This window comes from Rattus norvegicus, chromosome 5, assembly GCF_036323735.1.
Source record: "Rattus norvegicus strain BN/NHsdMcwi chromosome 5, GRCr8, whole genome shotgun sequence".
Taxonomy (NCBI): Eukaryota; Metazoa; Chordata; class Mammalia; order Rodentia; family Muridae; genus Rattus; species Rattus norvegicus.
The window spans coordinates 143252345-143275493 of NC_086023.1; the positions used below are offsets into that span (position 1 = coordinate 143252345).

The 23149-nt window shown below is 51.6% G+C and overlaps 1 protein-coding gene across 2 annotated transcripts in view; it reads left to right on the top strand.

Moving 5' to 3' along the window:
• Grik3 (glutamate ionotropic receptor kainate type subunit 3) overlaps positions 1 to 16529 on the top strand; it is a 216432-nt gene extending 199903 nt beyond the window's left edge. The window contains exons 13-16 of one of the 2 annotated variants that reach the window (NM_181373.3): positions 1463 to 1680; positions 12107 to 12329; positions 12733 to 13023; positions 15632 to 16529. In NM_181373.3, the coding sequence (NP_852038.2) occupies positions 1463 to 1680; positions 12107 to 12329; positions 12733 to 13023; positions 15632 to 15759 (860 nt within the window). In that variant the 3' untranslated portion in view covers positions 15760 to 16529. The remainder of the gene's footprint in view (positions 1 to 1462; positions 1681 to 12106; positions 12330 to 12732; positions 13024 to 15631) is intronic. The other variant, NM_001112716.1, reaches the window with a different exon arrangement.
• Positions 16530 to 23149: the final 6620 nt, after the last annotated feature.

Genomic DNA, 23149 nt, shown 5'->3' on the forward strand with positions numbered 1-23149 from the left:
ACGGTGACTCAGTGGATAAAGGCACCTGCTCCCAAGCCTGATGATCTGATAGGAAAGCAAGGGACCTAACTGCAAGGTCCTTGTCCCTTACACTTGAGGCTTCACTCTGGTCCTCAAAACCCAGCAGGAACCCTGGTCTTCGGAGGTAAGGTGAAGATGCCAGATGAATGAGGGAAGGAAGGGAGAGCAGAGGGAGGGAGGGGGGGAGGGAGGAGATTCTCCTTGGTGCCCATCACACACCTGTCCACTGGGCTGCAAACAACTGTGGAGCTTCAAGCCAGCAAGCGCAGCAGAGGAGGAAGCAGACCTGTTCCACCCCTGACCCATGGGCTCCTGCAGCTGGGAAGTGACAGTAGCTTTCATAGGAAGTGACTCCATCTGTCTCAGCTATTAATGAGCATCCTGAAGGCTCACCTTGCTTCCTTGCCCATCATCTTTGTTTGGTGACAGTTGAGAAAGACCCGGAAGCCCCCTCGCTGCTGTCGTAACTTCTCCAATGCTGCCTGCTGCTCCTCAAAGTCCGGGTCCCGATGCATCCCCTGCACGGTTTTGATTAGGAGGGGGAAAAAAACCTAAGTGTTTGAAAAAACTCTCCCCTGAGTGACTTCTTTGAGAGAGAGAGAGAAAAAAATAATAAAATCCATATCAAAGCAGACGTTTTCAGATTGCAGGTCCAAATATTCTGGAAAGTTCAGGAGTCACTCACTATTTAAATCTCTTGAAAGCTAGCTAGTTAATTACTTCAGTTAGAAGGTTCCGTCTCAATTGTGCTCCGCACCCAAGGTCGGGGAGGATGAGTGATATATTTCAGCAAAGAGCTTCCAAAAATGTTGATTTTTCTTCTCCTGCCAAGTGCCTCACAGCAATCTCATATTGGTACACCGCTCGTATTTCTGATGCGTCTCTCTTCAAATCATATCGTTGCGGTATCTCAGTATTTTCGCTGTCCCTCTGGCTGGGACAGAGGAAGGACAATTCTTCATCCTTTGCAGGGTCCAGAACAAGTGAATTGTCTGGCCTCAGATCACCCAGAGAACTGGGAATAGGGTTATAAGACCCCCCTCCCCCAAAACCCATAGGTTCTGACCCCTATACCATGATCCACAAACAGGCATCGGAGAGGCTGAAATCATGCATGCGCGTGTGTGCATGTGCGTGTGCACATCTGTGGGTATGCACACACGCATGCGTGTGAACATGTGGAATTCACATGAAAGGCTAAGTAAACACAGTGTTTACTCCTCCCTTCCCCTCTCTTCAGTGATTGACTCATTTGGTTTTGAGGTGGATCCAAGAATTTGCTTTTCAGTCAAGTTTCCGGTGATATCGAGGGACTGTGGGGCTGATCCACTCGTCTGGGGAAACGGTCTCTGCATCTATGGGAGTGTCGGGTAATGTCATGACCCAGGCTTGGGGGCACCCGTGGTCTACACATTGTAAGGCGTCTCTGCCGTTCTCCCAGGATCTGAACTGATGCCCAAAGCTCTGTCTACCCGCATCATTGGCGGCATCTGGTGGTTCTTCACCCTTATTATCATCTCCTCCTACACGGCCAACCTGGCTGCCTTCCTGACCGTGGAGCGCATGGAGTCACCCATCGACTCTGCCGATGACCTGGCCAAGCAGACCAAAATAGAGTACGGTGCTGTCAAGGATGGGGCCACCATGACCTTCTTCAAGGTGAGAGTCTCTTTTTCCTCATGTCACCCAGCGCTCACCTTCCTGGGCTCTTCTCTGAGCAGAAAGCAGGAACTCCACCCTCCTCCCTCCCTCCCTACTCAGAATCCAGAGGACCTGGATTCTAACCACAAGACTCAGCCTCTCCCTGGTGAACCCGTTGAGGTTAAGGAGCTGTGATGATGAGCTCTATAGATTGGTCTCAAGTTCTGAAAGTTGCTAAGGCAAACCATGTGAACCATGGGAGGAGGATAGACAGAAAGGAGTGGACAGGGCAGGAAGAGAGAAATGGCCCAGACAGCCCTGGGACCATTGGTACCCTGTTCTTGGCTTGGGGTCTTAGTCCATCTATCTCTCAGAGGCTGACTTGGCGTGGGTGAGCTGCCCATTTCCAAGAGTAGAAGGCACATCCCCTCCTCTTGGAATACCAGTGTCTTCATAGAAAGTCCCTTCCTCCTGCCTAGGTGACTGCTTTCACAGGAGCCAGGACTTTGTTGCTCCTCCAGTTTTGAAAGTGTTGGCTCAGTTCCATGGTTTTCCCTTTCTGTCATTCTAGTTGAAGTCAAGGGTCTCTGGCCGAACCCACGAAGGGGTAGGTTCAGTGTGCTTCTAGATGAACAGCAATAGCTGTAGCCCTGGGTGCTCACAGTGGGCCAGACTGCTCCTTGCTTAGCCTCTGTTAACCTCCTCAAACCGCGTAAGATTAGCACTGTAATTATTCCCAATCTATGGGTGGAAACTGAGCCGACGGCAGATCAATGGCTTACCTGACGACTCACATCCGGAGGAGCTGGACCCCATCCTCATCTGCTTCTCTCCAAAACTTAGGTGCTAGGCCAGTGGTGTTGGGACTTGAATATGTGTCTGAATACGACGGAGCCTCTGTCATCAAAAAAGATGTCACCTCCCCGCCCACACTCCTGTCCTGTGTACACCCAAACACACACACACACACACACACACACACACACACACACACACACACACACACATATCTGACTCAGGAGGCCTAGGGTGGAAGCATGATGGGCCTTCTGAGCCGAGAATATAGAAGTAGAGTGCTTGGGTATCCATGCGCAAAACTCTGGGGTCAATCCCAGCACAGCAAAGCAATTGTATAGTGGTGCACACCTGTAATCTGAGCATTCGGGGGTTGAAGCCAGAAGATCAGAAGCTCAAGGTCATCCCCAGCTACATGGCCAGCCTGAGCTACCTGAGAGAGAGGGAGAGGCAGAGAGAAGATGGAAAATGAGAGAGAGAAGAGGGAGGAGGGTGGAGGAAGAATTGGAGAGAGAGGGAGTGAAGAAGAGCAAGGGAGGGAGGGAGGAAGAGGAGGAGGAGAGAGAGAATTGGAGAGAGGGAGTGAAGAAGAGCAAGGGAGGGAGGGAGAGAGAGAATTGGAGAGAGAGGGAGTGAAGAGGGAGAAGGGGTGGAGGAAGAATTGGAGAGAGAGGGAGTGAGGAAGAGCGAGGGAGGGAGGGAGAGAGAGAAAGGGGGGATTTTAACAAGTTCCCAGATGCTGCTGGGGCTTCGGCTGGGGATGCTTTGAGAAGTGGTCCTCTAATTACCCCTTGGAAGCATCAGGCTTTGGGAACTGTGCGGGTGTATCCATTGGCTTATTAATCAGCTGCCCTCTGCCAGTCTGGAAGCCTGAGTGTTTCCCTTTACTCTGGGCTCTGTTTCTTCATCCCTGAGCCCTTGCCTCTTTGGAAACTCGAAGAAATGGACTGAGCCCCAACGGGGCCTGAGGAAATAAAGGAAGAAATTAGAGTGGAAAATGCCTTTATCCCATGGGTGCTCACGTCCCAGCACTTTCTGCCAGCTCCCTGTGTCTCTCCTGAGGCCGGAGGCAGCCACATACCGAAAAGAAAAGGGGAAAGAGGGGCTTTCCTTCCCTTGCACTCAGCTATCGCCAGTGGAAGCTGGTCCCACCATTTGCTGGGGAGGGCACAGTGTAGACTGAGCTCAAGGGGAAATAAAAGGTTGTCAGAGGTGTCAGGCACTTGTTGGAATCTCATGAGTGTGAGTCAGTCTGACAGGATGCACACGCATGTATGACTGACTGTGTGTAGATGGCACATGTTAATGAGCATTTTGCCCCTGCACATGTGACATGGATGAGAGTCTGCCTATATGTGCATATGTAGATCTGTGCTTGGATGTGAATGTTTTCGTGTGTGTGTGTGTGTGTGTGTGTGTGTGTGTGTGTGTGTGCACATGCACCCTCACTGCTTGCTTGCTCACTCCCTGTCCTCGGGCCACAGCCCAGCCCTTTGACTACTGGAGCATCTCATGCATTAGGCATGAGCCAGTCTCTAAGCAGGGCTCCCGATCAAAGGGAAGAGGCATAAATAAGCCCGGTGCAGGCTCATCTCGGCTGATTGGAGGCCCCGCCTCCCTCCATGCAGAGATGCTCAGATTGCCTTCTCACAGCCCAGTCCCAGCTCCCCACTGAGCCCCAGTCCTCAGCATCAAGCAGCCACTGCACAGCCACCCTCCTCCCCTGCAGTAAGGAGGGCAGAGGAGGGACACCGAATCTGCTACCCAGCCAGGACTATGGGGCTCAAAGGCTCATTTGCCAGAAACAGCAACAGAGTGACCCCAGGCTGGACCAGCCCCACTTCCATTCTCCCCGACCCCTTAATACTTCTCTGCAGTCAGCCACATTGTCCCAGGCGTGTGCCCATACTTCGCCTGTTTCTCTGCCATCCTCCTAACAGCCCTAGAAGACAGGTGAGTATTACCGCCTCATGTTACACACAGTGGAAGCAAGGCTCTGGGAGGCTAATTGACTCGCCTAACAGCAAATAAAAAAAGTCAGAGCTAGGATTTGAACCACACCTGACTGGGAAAAAGCCTCTACCTTTTGTCCTTCTTATCAGTTTCCTGCCATGGAGCTGTGGTGGGTTGGGCCATGTCCACAACCCAGCACAGTCCTGGCACACTGGCCACACAGAGAACTAATAAAGTTTTTGAGTGTCTGGTGCTGTGGAAGGGACAAGATTGAAAGGTGGTAAAGCCAGGAGGAGCCGGTGCAGGAGGTAAGCAGTAGTAAGCACAGATAACAAGCAGGCAGTGCTCCCCACATACCCCAAGTTTAAAACAAGATCATTTATTTCTGTGGTTAGCACGTGCCTGGTTAGGCGCTACATGTACATAGAACTAAAGAGTGATGGCTCAGTCAGTAAAGATCTTGCCACGTAAACATGAAGACTTGAGTTCAAATCCCCAGCACCTATGTAAAAGCCAGGCATGTTGGCACCTAGCAAACACTGGGTGTGGGGGTAGATAGAGGAAGGCCTCTGTTCCTCTCTGGCCAGAATGCCCAGGCGAATCAGTAAAGCTTCAATGATAGACCCTGTCTCAAGAGATAAAGAACAAGTGAGAAATATACCAGATATTGGCCTCTGGTTTTCATATGCATGGGTACACACACACACAAATGTGTAGACACACACCCCAAATAAGTAAACGAAGCTCCCATGGATAAGAGTAGACCATAATCAAGGGAACAGCACGAAGCAGGACATCAGGGCCCCGAGCCCCTTGAGCTCAGCCAGCTGCTTGCAGGATGCTGGGTGTCTAGAATCTGCCCCTTGGCTCCGAAGGAGGTTTGCCGGGAGAATTGTCAGGGAGCAACAGACATCACAAACAGCGTCTCCTGTGCTGTCCTCCCTTCCGTCTTGGAAGATAAAAATTAATTAGGAGATGAAAAAGGAGGCCTTTGAAAGCACTGTTTGGCTGTAAAAATATGTAGGCAAAAATGTAAAGGAGTGTGTGGGGGAGGTGAGCTCTTGGCAGGGGAGCTGGGCAGCTTTGAAGGAAGAGAATGTTGGAAGGGATTCTGCTGGGATTGTGGCCTCTTTGAGTGGTGGAGCTGGGCGCTCTGCACAGTGGGTCTGCTGGGGAGGGGTAGTGGGGGAGCATGGGAGTCTGAATCCTCAAAAGCAGGGCTCCTCCTCCTCCCTGCCAGTGGCTGATCCCCCCCCTTATATGCCTCAACTGCAGCATCTTACCTGGAAGGGACATGGAGAGGCTGCCCTGCACACCCTAGGTGCCAGCTGAAGAGTGGATATCTCCCCAAGCTGGAGGGCTCAGGAGGCTACCCACACCTCATCCCCCAGTATCTTCAGCCCGCTCTCTGCTGCTGCCCTCCTTCCCTTCACAGCCCTAGATCTAGTTTACAGCAGAAGCAGGGCGGGAAAGCCAGGCAGTCGCCAGTACGGTCTAGCCCGATGCAATCAAGCACCATGCTTTCAAGTCAGAGCAACCAGGATGTGTCCTGGGTGGTGTCTCCGATAGGTGTCTCTGAGCAAGTTGTTTCACTGCTTCAACCCCCAAGTTGCTCACCTAGACAAAGTAGATACTGGTTCCTACCTGTGACCATTTACCAGGAGTCAGTGAGCTCCTAGGCCTTCAGCGAGCATCAGGGCCAGGGAATATCTTGTCCCCAGTTCCGCCTCCTGAGGCAGATGACTCAAGCAGAAAGCACCTTTGACACCTGGATTCTCCTTTCTCCAGGGTCTCTGAGTTTTGTGGTAGAATGTTTGCCTCTTATCCGACCATGTGCAGGACCATTTACACAGAGAGAGCTGAGGAGACAGGGAGTCAGGTCTTAGAAGGATTCTTTCACTGGGGATGCAGAAGCAGGTGAATTTCTATGAGTTCTGGGCTAGCCTGGTCTACACAGAGTTCCAGGTCAGCGAGGGCTACATTGTGAGACCCTGACTCCAAAACAAAAGAAAGGATTCTAGGAGATTGCAGAAAGGAAGGAGCAGGTACAGCCAAGGTTCAAGGATGGTAAGGAAGTCCCTGAAAATGCCTAAGCTTCAGAAGACTTCCCTGGACCTCAGTTTCACCTTCTGTAAACTGGGTATAAATGATGTCCTCAATGCCACAGAGTTCCTGAGATGATTAACAAGGGGATTCCTCGACACAGCTTAGAGGGCTTTCTGTTCTATAGGACACATCTCATGACATTGAATAAATAGTCTTACTATTTACTAACACAACTGGTGGCGCAGGCCCATCCACCTCAGAGACATGATTCTGAGGCCACCCTTTGCTTGCTTTGATGTAGAAAAAAAATTTTAAGCCGGTTGTCAGCATTTTGGAATCTTGAGACTTTTGCATTGGAAATATTCACAACTCCAGTCTCTTGAACATGTGAACGATCTGGCATCTTCAAGTTGGCACTCCTGCAGAACCGCTCCTGGAACACAGAGGCGATGGCTGGCTCTGGCTTCCAGTCTCGCCCAGACTCAAACCATCTCCCGTGCTAGGGCTGGCCTGTCAGCACTTGAGGTTCCGATCCATGTGTGCGTGTATGTGCATGTGTGCACACGCGTGTGTGCATGTGTGTGTGCTTGTGTTTGTGTATGTGTGTACACATGTGCATGTGTGTGTGTGTGTTTATGGATGTGTGTGCTTGTTTTGAGTGTGTGTGTCTGTGTGAGTGTGAGTGTACGTATGTGTGCATGTGAGTGTGTCTATGTGAGTGAGCTTATGTGGTCCTTGAGTTCAAGGGCATGAATCTTATGTGCATATGTGTGCAGGCACAGCACAGGCATCCTTCCTAAGGCTCCATTGTTTGGAGATCGAATTTCTTGCTAGCCTGGACCTTGCCACATAGGCTAGGCTGGGGCCAGTGAGCCCCAGGGATCCGCCTGTTTGATTCCCTAGCATTGGACTATAAGCCATGTGTCACCATACCTGAATTTTTTTTATGTGGGCTCTGGGCATCAAACTCAGGTCCTTTACCAACTGAGCCACCTCCTCCTCCATTTTGTGTCACTTATTTTCCGTAACTGTTCTGCACTATGAAGATTATTTCCTCTTTCTAAGTAGGAAAACTAGGCTTTAAGGAGAATTGAGGAGCCTTGAGGAATAATAATTCCAGCCACATAGAGAGCCTTAGGGTCAGAACTTTGTGCTCATTGCAGCCCTTCCTTTGCTGAGTTTGATGACAGGCAGGTGCAATAGCATCCTTAAAGGCCCCATTTTACAGACATGGAAGGGTGAGGCCCAGAGATGTGGTTGGCACAAAGAGCTGGCATTTGAAGACAAGCTAGTGTGACACTGGGGTCCATGCAGTAGAGCTGACCCCTTTGTGATCTTCCACCCACACCTGCAGTCCTCATCTCTAGGTCCCCTCTGAAGAAAAAGCCACAGCTCCTCTTAGGACTATAATAGCAGGGGCAGGGCATTCAGAGAGGCCTCCTGGTGCCCACAGAAATAAACCAGGAGAAGTGATTAACTGCTCCAGGACATGGCTCTGGTGGGGCCAAAGACTCCCCATCCTGGGACAGGCAAGCTAATTAATCTAAGAAAAGGTCTCTTCTTCAGAATGGAAAATACCCAGAGTCTCGCCTGGAATCACACTGCAGCTGCCTCTCTACACACATTCTCTGAGACTTGGTTGCGTTCAAAGCTGATAGATACGTGTTTATATATGCACATATAGCCCCATATACATTCTCTTGTACAGAAATGTTAAATTCTCAAGATTAAGTGTCTTCAGTTGGAGAAAATCAATTCACTTCTTTGAGGAGGCTGAAATGGGAGAGTCGTGAGCCTGGAACTTCCTTTCTTGCCAATTTTTCCTGATAAAAAAAAACGCATCTTCATCCTGGCAGATTGCCCTGTGTTGGCTGCTCCAAACGATTCCATTAATTGATTTAGGTGACTGGCTCTGCAGTAATCCTTATTAAGGCTCCCACCAGAGCCAGAACAGACAGATGACTCTGGGGCCATCGCATGTGGGACTCCACTCCCCAAGGAGGTGACGGCAGTGGTGATGGGGGCCCACAGAGATGAGAGGAGCTTTGCTTCTTTCTACGGTGGACATGTCATCAGGGGGGTCAGGGTTGTGCTCCAGAATCACTGAACTGTCCCAGGAGACTGTGGGCACGTGTATTTGACCATGGGACCCAGGGTCTGGGTCAAGAACAGCTAAGGGAAGCAGGTTGTAGAATTTCTGTGACAAAAAGCCAAAAACAGAACCCTGAAACTGGAAGGTGGAATTCTTGAAGGGCATTGTCACAGCAGGCTCCTTCCTGGTGTCATCTCCTGTCTTAACTGTCCCACGCTCTCCCATGTCCTTCCTTGTTCATCTATCCGCCTCAGTACATCCTCCAGACTCAACTGAGCTCCCTGCCTTGGACTACGATCTAAAGAAGTATGTCTGTTGGCCTCCCCAGGGGCTGTGGATAGGAGGGAAGGGAGAGTAGACAGTGGGGTTGGCACAGATCGGTGTTCTGACCACACTCTCAGGCACAGGAGTATGGCAGGCTCACAGAAAGGGCCACTGGTCACATTTGCCAAGACTAAGAAGCTCTAGATGACTAGTTTCATGGGGCAGCAAGTGGACATGCTGGGTGTAAGGTGGGGAGAGAGGATGGGTAGCTGATGGCTCGGTGAGGAAGAGGATGAGTAGATGGACACGTGTAAAAGGAACAGGCAAATAGAGGTGACAAGTTAGATGAGGAGTCAGAGCTCAATATCTAGTATGTGGACAGTGTCGGGGAGGGGAAATGAGCAGATGGCCCAGAAGAAGAGGAAAGGGATGGATATGTGTATGAGTGGATTAGCGGACTGGCTGGACTGATGCAGGCATGGTGGGGGCATGAGACTATTGGATGCATGTGTACGTGCATGGATTAACAGTGGATGAAATAACAGGTAAAAGCCTTAGGAGGTAAAAGAGAGTCTGGATGCCTCATTCAACCCTGGTTCCCACCTCTGTAGAAAACAGTTTGGGGAGCAGGAGGCAGGAACGGGAGGCAGCTGAGGAGCGGGAGTCTTTGAAAGGAGAAAAGCAGTCAGGTCGGAACAACCAGCATGCACGTGGATCTGAGGAGCGCGTGTCTGGCCAAGTGGGGATGGTTGGTTGGACTTGAATGATTTGGCTACAGGATGGACGTTTGTGGTTATCTATACACACAGCTCTATCAGGAACGGTGCAGCTCTTGGGAACATGCGTGTAAGAGGGTATTAGTTATACTGCTTACCAAATTACCCCAAACTTCACATCTTAAAACAACATCTGTCACTTGGCAGCTCGGTGGCCAGGAATCCAGTGGAGTTTTGAGAGCCCTCTGGCCCGAGGTTCCACACGGGGCTGTGATCCAGCCGTCAGCCAAGGCTGCAGTCATTCGAGGCATGGCCTCTAAGCCCATGGCATGAGTGCATGCTCAGTTCCCCTCTGGTCGCTGGACTGAGCAAGAGAAGTACTGTGTACTGAGTTGAGATGCCGTCCTCTGTCGCTTGCATGGGGATCTCTTAATCGATTCTGTGTGACAGTACTGTCACCACCACCTGGGAGAAGAGCTGAGGAGATGAAGACAAAGTCTTGTCACTCAGGGGTGCCACTCCACCCCTACCAGAGAGTGATCGAAAGCAGGCCAAGAGGTCTAGCCCACGCTCAGGAGGAGAATGAACAAGGGTGTGACCCCCGGGAGACAGGAGTCGTTAGAAACTGGGCAGTGCTAAGGAAGGCGCGTGCCAAGCAGGAAGAGGGGCCGGAGAAGCTGCCAGAGGAGAATCTGCATATCAGAAATTATCTGGAAAATGAGAAACATCTGGAGCCTCAGAAAAAACCAGAGATGAGAATCCTCTCTGAGGGGAGAGGTGTTAGCAGGGGAGCACTTGGGGAGGAGCTGAGGTGGAAAGAAGACTGGAAGTTGGCCAGTTGCAGAGTTGGGTGAAGGCAGGTGGCTGTGGGGGTGGGGCAGCTGAGAGAGAACAGGAATGGTTGCAGCGAAGAAAGGTTGGGTGAAGCCTAGAGATCTGGTGCATCAGAACCCTTTGTGCACTGGCTTTGAGGCACGTGAGTTTGCAGGCAGGGAGCAACGACTTTGTGAAAGATTCCATGCTCTGTAGTACTCAGTGGTTCAATGCTGCTCTGATAGTCATTCCTATCTGTGGCCTCCTTCCCTGGGGCGTGCTGTAGACTTTGACCGCCAGTTTCAGGGCGCCCATCCCTTCCAGAGCCCAGAAGCACCCAGAGAGGAGAAAGTATATATTCCTCTCGGGCTCCCTGCCCGCTCTGGCAGCCATGGCCTGATCCCCTACCCTTCCCCCAGGCCTGTGCCAGCCTGTGGGAGGGCACCCATCTTGTCACGTGTACCAGAGCTGGGCTGGGTGCCAATCAGACAGGCTGACATCACAGAAAGCCACAGCCAGACTTGGAAACAGCCGATACAATGGGGCTCTCAGAGCCACCTCTTCCCCTGGGACTAAGGCAGGGCTGGTGTCTATTGAGACCAGGCAGCTGGCATACATCAAGTTCCCAGGAAGGTTTGTGCACAACCAGACAGCAGGTACACTTATGCACACCCCTCTCTCCTCTCTCCTGGTCCCAAGGACCTTCCTGAATCTTCCCAGAGCAGACACTGCAACCCACCCACCAGGCTGCTACCCCGCCTGTGGTCTCAGGCATGAAGCCAGCACAGGGATCTGCAGGCCACTACTCCCAGGAACCTGCCTTTTTCTCTGCTAGCAGCTCCCACTGCGTCTCTCTCAGTACTAAGAACAGACCAGAACCATGCTTCAGTCCTCTCCTGACACAGAGTGCAAAAAAAAAAAAAAAAAAAAAAAAAAAAAAAAAAAGCTGGAGGGCCAGCTTTGCCTGAAGTAACATGGGGAATCAAAATCCACTGAGCTTAACCTTCACGTGTGCCCCCTAGTGGTTACTTGGATGCAATGCAGCTGTATGGGTAGGCACAGGGATTGTCTCCAGAGGGTCTGGATTTGAAACACGGCTCTACCATTTCAACTCTGGATAGCCTTGGGTGAATTACTTAACAGTGTCTCAGCTTCCCCATCTGCAAAATGGGACTAATAACACGTGCTTCATGTGATCCCGGCGATCGATCGATGAGTTCATACAGATAAGGCCCTTAGAACAAGGTCTCTGCTTGTTAATTCCCTGACAGATGTTGGAGAAAACTCATGTTGAAGAAGTCAGTCTGAGAACAGAGACTGTAGCTAGGTTGGCAGAATGTCCGCCTCGTATACATGAAGCGCTGTTCAATCCCCAGCACCACACGAACCAGATGTGGTGGCACGCACCTCTAATCCCAGCACTTGGAAAGCAGAGGCAGGGGGATCAAAAGTTTAAAGGCACCCTCAGCTACCTAAGGTGTGTGAGGCCAGCCTGGGCTAGCCTCAAACCTGTCTCAAAGTTTAATTAATTAGTTCCAAAGGGCTACTAGGAAGGAAGCCAGAGTCTGAACCCCAGCTTTAGTGCCTTGCAACTGTGCCCAGCACCACCTCACCTCTATACCCATGCAATGGTGGTGCTCCCCCACCCTACAGAATACACCCAGAGTTGGATGGCAGGAGCCATGCTGAGTGACCAAAGGGAGTGGAGCATGGGGGAGGGGCTCCATTACTCTTGGTTTAAATGTTCCCCTCTCTCGCCACCCAGAAATCCAAGATCTCCACCTTTGAGAAGATGTGGGCCTTCATGAGCAGCAAGCCCTCGGCTCTGGTGAAGAACAATGAGGAGGGCATCCAGCGGACACTCACAGCTGACTACGCTCTGCTCATGGAGTCCACGACCATAGAGTACATCACACAAAGGAACTGCAATCTCACCCAGATCGGCGGCCTCATCGATTCCAAGGGCTACGGCATCGGCACGCCCATGGGTGAGCGAGCTGGGCGAGGGGAGAGGGCTGCACTGCAGACACAGGATCTTGAGCCCCTCCACCCTCTGCTTACAATGGCTCCCCAGAGTGGTGTCACTGAACTTGGGAAGGTGATGTTTCCTCAGCCAGGAGCAGAGGGATAGAGACACAACCCTGGCATGATCAGGCCTGGCCTTGAGGACAGAGACAGCCTAGCCTTCCCTTGCCCTCTCCCTGTTGATGCAACACACACACACACACACACACACACACACACACACACACACACACACACACAGGCCTCCCCACCAAAATACCTTACCTGGACGTGGACAGGGGGCCTTATAGAAAGGAATCCCCTTTTTAAGCTTCAGAGGCAACTCTGGTAAACCGCCCCCCACTGACCGCCCCTCCCCCTCCACAGGCTCCCCCTACAGGGACAAAATCACCATCGCCATTCTGCAGCTGCAGGAGGAGGACAAGCTGCACATCATGAAGGAGAAGTGGTGGCGAGGCAGCGGGTGCCCCGAGGAGGAGAACAAGGAGGCCAGCGCACTGGGCATCCAGAAGATTGGCGGCATCTTCATCGTCCTGGCTGCCGGCTTAGTCCTGTCCGTGTTGGTGGCAGTGGGCGAGTTTATATACAAACTCCGCAAGACAGCGGAACGGGAGCAGGTGAGGCCCTGGAGGAGGCTGCGTTGGACAGGGAAGGAAGGCAAGGACAAGACTAAGCTGGTTTCGTCCTCCTGAGGGCATGCACTCCGACTGTCTCATCTCACCATCCTGTCCACCCCCCTGCATCCAGTCCACCAGGATCCAGCCAGCTCTCCTCTGTCCTGACAGCGCATGTTTTCCCATCAGCCCCTACTCCACTCCGACCCAGGCCAGTGTGCAGCCCAAGCTATGCCCCAGCCTCCACACTGCTGACACACCTTTTCTGTCAATCCAACCTGGAGGTGGAAGGAGCCTAATTCCATGCCTTTTATCCACGTGGCCTCCTAAGCCTCTATCGTTTCTCTCTACATTGGCTGCCCCCGCCCCCGCTACCCCCAGGCTGACTCCCAGCCTACGGTGCCTCCTGCCTGCCACGGTTCTCTACCACCATCTCTGAGCTCCAGAGCAGCCAGTCCCCTGTTTCAAACTTAATTCAAACCATGTCAGCTCCCCTCTTAAAAACCCCCAGGGTAATTGTCGAAGCTGGGTGACAGAGGCCCAGGAGTTCATTATATTGTACAGTCTGCTTTTGCATATATTGAGAAATTTCCATAATGAAAAGTTTTAAAAAAGCAAAGTTCTGAGGGATGGCCCAAGTGTGCAAACAGTAAAGCTAGCCTTTCCCTGCCTGATTAATTCAAGCGTGGTCGGTTGGGGCAGGAGCCCCGGGTCCCGTGGCAAATTAGAAGCATGGAGAGAGAGTTTTAAGTGCTAATACCCTGGCCTCGCTCCCAGAGAGTCTGTTTTAATTGGCCCATGGTAGAGCCTAACTCTAGAGTTTGAAGAAGGCCCACGGGGTGATTTAAACGTGCACCTGAGCCAAGAGCCTTTGGGTTAGGGAGTCGCCTCTCCCGGCAGAAGTTCAAAAGCATCCCAGCCCAGTGTGGCTGCCGCTGGGTCACAGGCAGAGGGCTCATTACAATCAGTGCCTGATAGATCCATCAAAATGGACTGGAGTTGTTTAACAACCAGCAAGGCTAAGTCAACCAAGAGAAGGGAGAGACAGCTCTGGCTATGTGAGTTAGCCACCGCCTAAGGGGAGCTTGAAAAGGTACAATCCCAGAAGGCCACTCCAGGGGAAACTGAGTCTCTGAAACCGGCTCTGCGGCTGACTAGCTGTTGTCTGAAGTGGCCAAGGATATGGGTTGTTTAATTCGCAAGGATGTTTGTTTAGGTATGAACCACAACATAAAAGACTGGGTAAATGCCTAAATGTCCAACGGGGAACAGTTAAAACTTAGGATACGTTGAGAAAGAGCAGTTGCCAGAGTCTTTAGGAATCCCTGTTAAGACTGAACCGAATTCTAAATTACAGGCTCTTTCCCATCCCTCTCCCTCACCTCGTCTCACACGACTCCTTTTGAGTCCATGACATACCCGGCATGTTTCTGCCTCAGGACCTTTGCACATGTCGGTTCACCTACCTGGGCCTGAACTACACCATATTCTTAGCTGCATCTGGCATGTAGATTTTAACTCATATCACCTCCTTAAATAGCCTTTTCTCATCCCCACTCGTCTCTTCCACATCATGACTGTAGCCTTTTCTTCTTTAATTTCATGTTCATTGGTGTTTCGCCTGCATTTATGTCTGTGTGGGGGTATCGGGTCCCCTAGAAATGGATTTACAGACAGTTGTGAGCTGACTTACGGATGCTGGGAATTGGACCTGGGTCCTTGAAAGGGCAGCCAGTGTTCTCCAGCCCCATGGCTTTAGCCTCTTCATAATAGCCATGACTGGCTGGAGGATTTCCTTATGCACATGCTTGCTGTCTGTTCCCGTCCCATTGCTAGATGACAGTTCCCAGATCCTGGAGTCCTCACCTTCTTCGACACCACTCCCTGCCTCATGCCCAGCATGTAGCCTTGTATGTAGGAAACACAAAATGCAAAAAGGCAGGCTAAAGAGACCAGTGTCCTACATAGAGCAGGAAAGGGAGGGGGCTTGTCATCACTAACAAGAGGCCTCCATTCCCCTGGACCATAACCTACATACCCCATCGATGATGCTTCATAGCCTTACTGTCTGAGTTGGGCCATCATCCTGCCCCACTGGGCACCATCTCAGTCCAGGTGACCCCAGTAGTTGATCTTAGGAGCTATGGCCATTAAACCCCTGTGGGGATGCCACACTCCTACTGTCCCTCTGCTAGCTTCAGGAACCATGTTCAGAAAGCCCTCAAGTAGACCTATTCACCAGGCCCCCGCCTTAGACACAGGCTGAGCAGGAGACAGTAGTTGGAAGGCCCACCGGAACAGGTCACCCAAGGTGTGTCTCAAGGGCTTCTGCAGCCCCAATTCCAGGTCAGGCCTAGTGTAAGAGAGGTTGGATTCATGGGAGGAAAACCTTAGAGTCTAGTGGAATCCCCCAGCAGGCTCATAAGAGCTCCTTAGGCTCTGAGTGCAGGCCATTCAGGCTGCTGTGGACTTCTCTGTGAAGCACAAAGATGATACCATCTGCCCCTCCCCCTTAGTCTACAGAGGACTTCCCAGTCATCTTTCTGAGGCTCGAGATGTTGGGATGTAGGTGTAAAAAGGCGCGGGTGGCGTTGTGGTAGTATCAGGAGGAGGAGAGGATCTGTCTCACCCTACCTCTTGTCCCTCCGCAGCGCTCTTTCTGCAGCACAGTGGCCGACGAGATCCGCTTCTCCCTCACCTGCCAGCGGCGTCTCAAGCACAAGCCACAGCCTCCTATGATGGTCAAGACAGATGCGGTTATCAACATGCACACCTTTAATGACCGAAGGCTTCCAGGCAAGGACAGCATGAGCTGCAGCACCTCGCTAGCCCCTGTCTTCCCTTAGACTTGGGTCCAGCGGGGACTTCAGGCCCGGTCCACGCAGAGGAAGGCAAAGGAGACCCGAAAGGACATCCTCATCTCATGCTGGCCTTGGGGATGGAGCTGCTGCCCGCATCCGGCTGTGAACCATCAGCTCTTACCTACCGGGGAAACCCATGGGCCCTCAGCAGCTGCTTGGGCTTCATCTCCTCTTGTCTTTTTTGTGGCTTTCTGAAGCTGTGAAGGCCAGCGGAAGCACACGCCTCTCAGGCTGCACTCACCGACCATCTCCATAGCCAGCTACTTCGGCCAGGGCTCTGCAGAGGCCTCGGAACACCAGAGATAGCTCTTACACCTCCCTCCCTCCCCTCAAGTCCAGGCCTTCTAGCACGCACCCATGAGAGCAGAGACTCCAGCTCAGAACGCCTTGAGGGTGTTCTGAGGAGGCCACCAGTGGGAGCCCCAAGGCAGCCATCCATACCTGGACAGAAGCAAAGCTTCAGCCCTTAAGGGCTATTCACCTGGGTCTGCCCTCCCCAACGTGGCTTCGCCGACAGCAGCCCCTCGGCAACACGAAAAGAGGTGTGGGAAGGAGGGGGGTTGGCATGGGAGAAGGGGACACTCGGACGGAGACTGCCGTCTCAGATGCTTCGGGTCAGTGTCCCTGAGCCACGAGCGTTTAGAGAGTCCCCAGGAATGCGAACGAAAGTCGTAGTCACAGCGAATTCTCCACATCTGCACAGAGCAAAGAAGGTGCCCTCCTTCATAAGGAATGTCCGAAGACTCAGTTGACATTGGAAAGTCTGCAGAAGAAATGTGGGCTCCATGAAAACCCCACAGGCCCTTGAACCAATAGGACAACTTCTTTGCCAGCAATAGGGACCCTGGGTTCTCTACCATCTACTCATTGGTGATTTCCTGTCCCGGCCATTTGAGTTTGGCCTCCCTTTGTCATCTTGAAAAGAGAAGACCGGCCTCAGCTGAAATGTGAGCCAAGCCACAGCTCCTCAAAAGAGGAATTGCTGTCCCCACACCCACCCCCCACTGCACAGACTAACTTTGGGGTAGGTGGGAGAAGGCAGATGGGACCCAAAGAACTTTTTGGTTATGCCCAACCTAATGATCCCCCTAAAGAAAGCCTTCAGGGGCAGGATATGAGACGTCCAGAGGCCCCCAGGATAGTGAAGGAGTAGCTGCCTCCTGGAAGATTAACCAAAGACCCAACACAGAGACACAAGGCCATCCTGGTCCTGGTCTCTTTTCTGGAGCAGCTATGGTCTTAGGAGATTTAAGGGAGACCCAGAGGAGAAGCCAAGGGAGGGGACAGCCAAAGGGGTGAGCAGATGACCCATTGGTTCCATCTCTGGGAGTTAGAAACTGTAATGGTCATAGAAAGATTCAGATGTGAGGGGTTAGGCAAAAAGTGTCCTTACAGAGAGCATGACAGGGCCATTGGGGCCCCCACAGCTAAGGGTGGATGCTGATCTCTGATCAGGGACCAGGGTGGGCAATATGGGTTGAGAACTGAGAACTGAGGACACCAGTCACCCACACTCCCTCACTTTTCTGGTGCTGCCAGGGGGTCCAGGCTTGGATGAGTTACATCTAAATCTAAAGTCTTCTCAGCAGAGATGAAGGAACCCCTTCAGTCAATCACGGGACCCCCATGTGGGCACACGTGATCTTTCCCACCACGCTGGTTCTCAGGAGCTCTGGCTGACTGGCTGCACTGGGGGAGGGGGGAAAGAGAGACTTGCAGTCAAGCCCAGGGCACACAATGATAGGAAAAGCCATGCTGGCTGGAGAGAGGAGCCGCACAATCTGTGTGTTTGCTTTCTGTGTGAGAGTTTCAGGAGCTGGTTTTAATGGACACCATAGCAGGCAATACTAAGGGCCCCCTTTAGGACGTACGTGTGTGTGTGTGTGTGTGTGTGTGTGTGTGTGTGTGTGTGTATGTGTGTGTAATAGGAAAAGAGCTCAGTCAGGACCTGCAACAGAGTCTCATCTATGTAAAAACGAGAGAAGCCATGTGGACATGGGGCTCTGGTGAGTATATGATGGATATAAGCATGAATAAATGTGTGTATGAGTGTGAATGTGTGAATATGTGTATGAGTGTGTGAAGGTGTGTGTGAATGTGTACGTGTGTGAGAGCATGTGTGTGTGAGTGTGTGTCTATGTGAGAGTGTGGGGGGGGCACCTATGTACTGAATGGCAGAGGATGGGGGCCAATACACAACCTGCAGTATAGCCAAATACTTGTAAAAGGAGAAGCCATGTCATCAGAGGTCCTTGTGTGAGTGCCTGTGCACACACACTCCTATGCAGGCTTGTGAGCCCTGAAGACAGCACGGGAGGGCAGACCAGACTGCTGTGCCCATTAATGTTTGTACTGTACAGGAGGAGTCGTAAAAATGGAGCGTGCGTGCATGTGAGTGTATGCGTGCTTGCGTGGGTGCGTGTACTCATACCCATATATGTGCAGACATGTACCTAAATTCCAATTTGCATCCTGAGTTGAGGCAGCAGAGCAATCAGTGAGGCAGGGTACCAGGGTTTGTTTGCATGCCTGCTATGGGAGGAATCATTTGCCACAGCTTTCCCAAGGCTTCATGGGAAAATGCATGGGGAGACACCTTCTGGGGCTCACCTTCTGGGGTGATGCCTTCTCCTTTGCTGTTCATAGAGTGTCCTGTTGAGAGGGGAAACCTTCTTCTTCCTTCCTTCCTTTCTTAAATCACCCCTGCTGACAGGATTCTAATGAAACCATTGTCCACTCCGTTCTCATCCACTGTAGTCCTTAACCATTGTCTTCTGTTGTCCAAAACCGTTTTATAATACACACCCACATCCGTGTCCATATCACACGTGTGCTTTTGTGCATGACACTGCAGACGTGTCATGTTCTTCTAAGGCTATGCACATATGTAGACTGTGATGAGAGAAGAGGCGGGGCGTGGTCGGTGGGAAAGATGTTCATAGAGGTAATGAGGGTTGGGTGACAGCAGTGGGGGGACTGGATGACAGCAGTCAGGGGGATGGTTTATAGACGTTTTCCTGGAAGAGGGGTGGTGTGCTGCAGGATCTCCCCTCCCACCCGAGCCTTATATCCAGAGGTGTGACTAATGCTTGCCTTCTGGCTGAAGTCCTGTGTTTGTCCTAGAGACCAACCCAGTGCCAAGCACCCTGGAGACCACCCTGCCCAGCTGAGCTGTGTCTCTGCCAGGGTAGGTAGGGAAGTTAATCAAGAGGGGGATAGAGCATTCAAATGGAAACCTGTCCCAACGCCCTAAGGGGTGCACAGAGCTGAGACCTGAGCAGACAGATGCTCTGAAGAGCAAATGGGAAATAACAGAGGTTGGTTTGGATGGGGCAGAAGGGGCATTCCTGAGCAGGTGCCTGGCTGGCCAGCTCTGTCTAATCCTATAAGGCCAGTCCTGAATAGAAGGATGCCTCACACCACGATGCCTGGGTTCGAGCTCCACCTACATATACTAGCCCTGTGGAGGGGCAGCACTCACCCTGTCCAGGCTCTGGTGGGGGGGCTACTGGACAATGAGCCTCCTTCTGCCTCTACCTTCTGCATCTGGTTTCTCTGCTATAGAGAGATGGTGAAATTTGAGCACTCTGTGGGGGCTCGAGGTGGCTCCCCTCGAGGGAAAATGAGGTGTTGGCCAGTGAGTTGGACTTAGAATTCCTGAGGTAGGAGACTGCCCCACCTCAGCCTGGACTGTCACAGCTGGAAGAGCACATCCTGGGCCCTGTCCTTGTGGCATGCAGTGGGGGGAGGGGCATGCTGATTAAATATCTCCAAGAGAAAGCCGAAGTCAGACCAGGCCCTTGTTCACCAAGAACCATCTGTCCCTTCCTACCTACCTTCCTTTCTGGTGCAGGGAGGGCTGAAAGTGGGGTGCAGCTGCTGCTGCTCCTTCATGCCACATGAGGCCATGCCACAAACACACACACACACACACACACACACACACACACACACACACACACACCAAAGCCATTCTCTACTGTAGGCACCAGCACCTGAACGCGACAAGCTCCATGGTCCACCTCTGGAATTGCCCTGCGTGGATGCCCACCTGGAAGGGCCTTCATGTCATGGACAAACAGCTATATGGAGTTAACATCCGGGATCCACCCAGTCCAGTGGACAGATTTGAAAATCGGGTCCAGTCCTGTGTAACTCTGAGTAAGATACATCTGGATGTCCCAGGTTGTTGGGGCAGGGTGCACATCTGGAATAGGCCTAATCACTTGCCATTGTGGAAGGGGCCTTGCCCTCTTGTCTCCATGTTCTGGAGTTGAAATTTTAGAGCTGAGGTATACATGAAGTCACAGAATTGTTTTAGATAGAAGGCTAATGTTCTGTACTATATATATATATATATATATGAATGTAAGATATATATATGCTTATATATATGCACAGTGTATATATGACCCACAACCCCTGTGTATACAACCCTTACCTGCACGTCTGCACACAAAGTGTACAGAACCCAGCCAGTATGGGTGGGGACCCAGTGAGAGACGGGGGCTGCAGCAGAAAGGTCAGGTTTACACAGCCCTCTAGAATAAGCTGGGCCTTGCCAGCATCAACACTATGGACCATGTCAAAGAAGGCAAAATAGCATGGAGCTGACAGGTGAACCAGGGAAGGGACCGCCATGGGTGAGGAGTCTCCACCTAGGAGTTTGTCTAAGGCAGGACAGTGGGCATATCTGGGAAACATGGCCTTGCTAGTCCTTGATCCCTGAGCCAACATCACAATCTAATCCCAGTATCTAGTGCTAGAGAGAAGATGGAGGGAAAGGGAGGCATATTCCCCAGGCCTGTCCTTATCCCTCCTGAGAGTGACCTAGAAGGTGTCAAGTTGCATCTGAAATCGCCCAGATGTCAGAGGATCCTGGGTGGCAGAGGCCTCACCTATGCAAGGTGCCCACACATCATGGCTAGAGTGTCTCTTTTGAAGAGAAAGGCCTGAGGGCACTTCCAACAAGCTCATCCAGCATCATGATAACCGAGTTATGAATCTAGTTCTTCTACTCTCGCCTTCTAGAATAGAGGCTCCCAGGATAGGAAGAGCCATAGATTCAGATGCTAGCCAAGAGTCTGCCCCAGTTCATTCTGAGACAGGTACAAGGTGGGAGGGAGCTATCAAGGAACCGGAGAGATTCAAGATGGCAGAGCCTGGCCTTGCACAGCCCTTACTGTCTGCCAGTCCTCATTGCTCGTCTCCCAACAGGACAGCTGGTAGAGAGCCCCTGTCAGGTAGGTCACAGACCTCTGTCCCTGCCACACCTGGATCTGTCTGTTGCCAGAGGCCTTCAGCCCCTTCCTGGGTCCAAGCATCTCTAGAGTGTGCTGGGAGAGGAGACCTGGGCTTTGCTTTTGTGTGGTCTGCAGTCTGCCCTTTGCTTCAACCCCAGCCCTCAGGCCATCTGCACTTAAAAGCCAGGCCTGCTCCTGCAAGCCACGGCCAAGCGCATCTAAATCTCCAGCTGCCGCTGATGAGGGTCCTGTCCTGGCTCCACAGAGACCAGAGGCTCCAAGAGCCCTCACGCCACTGTGCTCTGAAACCCTAGTTTATCCCGCCTGGGCTGACTTCCTGGCTGGGCCTCCGTGGTGGGGACCTCAGCTCCCAGCTCTTGGGCTGAGCCCCAAGACAGCACCATGGGACTCCAAGAGCCCTGGCCTGTCCCACTACCCAGACCAGAGTGCCTGGACGCCCCCTCCCCCACCTCCCACTCAACAAGGTTCCCACACACTGGTCTCTGGGCCATTCAGGGGGTGCCCTTTGTGGACATGCAGAATTTCTATGAATATAGTTTTTTGTAAACATTTTGTAACAATTTGGGTTTCATAGTAACTGTGTTACTTGCCAATCATTCTAAGCTGATGTAAATAAATTTCCAAACAAATCTGATTATTTTCCTTTTTAAGACACTGTGATATATCAAAGTGCACAGTTTGCTGTATGAAGTAATATGGTTTTAAATTTTAAATAAATGTTTTTAGAAAATTGGTCCCTTCCGGAGGTGTGTTTTCTGTCCCTCATCTCCCTTCAGAACCAGAGGTCACAGGCGGTCCCTGCTGGCCATCTTCTTCCCAGGGATGACAGGTCTCCAGAGAAGGACACCCTGTTCTGAGCAGGGTAGCTACTTCAGGCTCCTGATTCCATTTCAGACATCAGGGTGCCAGTGTCACCTCGAGACTGGCTGATCTCTGTCCTGTCCTCTCTTGGATAATGTACCTCAATAACACACCATCGTCACAGGTTCTGAGCTGCTGTGACCCTAGGTGATCCGGTCCCTTTGGTCTTAGCTGATGGGGTTAATTGTATCTCACCTAAGCTATTCTCGGCTGGGAGGGAAAAGGCCCTGCGGGTGACTCTCTGGAGATGGACATTTGATGTCCCAGTTCAGGGTGATTATTTCAGGCAGGAAGACTTGGCTGTCATCGGAAGAAATGAGAAAGCCAAGCCAACCTGGGTGGCTGAGGAATGGCTCCTGAGACAACACAGACTGTTGCAGTGAGAGTCGCCTCCTTCCCTTGAGCCTGGCACAAGAACTTGGAAGGAGAGACACGGGAGTTGCAATCCAAGAGTCTAGAAGTCTAGATTGAAAAGCGGCTACCAACCACAACCCCTGTCATAATTGTGTCTCATTGTCCAGGAAGCTGGATGTGAATGTTGCTATGTCTTGGATGTGTTTTAAGAGGTTCGTGTGTTGGGAGTCGGGGTTTTGGTGGCTAGGTTTGAGAGTGCCTATGTGGAGCATTTAAGAGCTAAGTCTGTAGTAGGAGAGATGGCTCAGCGGTTAAGAGCACTGGCTACTCTTCCAGAGGTCCTGAGTTCAACTCTTAGCACTCACAACTGTCTGTAACTCCTGTTTTCAGGGATCTGACACCCTCACACAGACATACCTGCAGTTAAATCACCAACACTCATAAAATAAAAACACATAGATTATTTTTTTAAAAAAGCTAAGTCTTTAGATCAGTTGGGAGAAGGGTGTACCCCTCAGAAATTCCTGTAGGAAGATTGTTGTCAAAGCTCTCTCTGTGCCTTGGTGTTCAATGTGACATCTTGCCACCCCCTGAGCCCCAACGCAAGTCCTGCCAGTGTCGTCGACCATTATATGGCCCTCACTAAAGCCAGATAAGGCACCCAGGAAGCCTCTGAGCCTCCAAACTATGAGATCCAATAAACCTCTGTTCTTTATAAAGCTCAGTCATGTTAACCTGGCTAATACACAGAGGAAACTGGTCTTTGCAGGGAAGTAAAAGGCTTCAGACACACACGGAGACTGGATAAGTGGCTCCTGGGCCCTTGAAG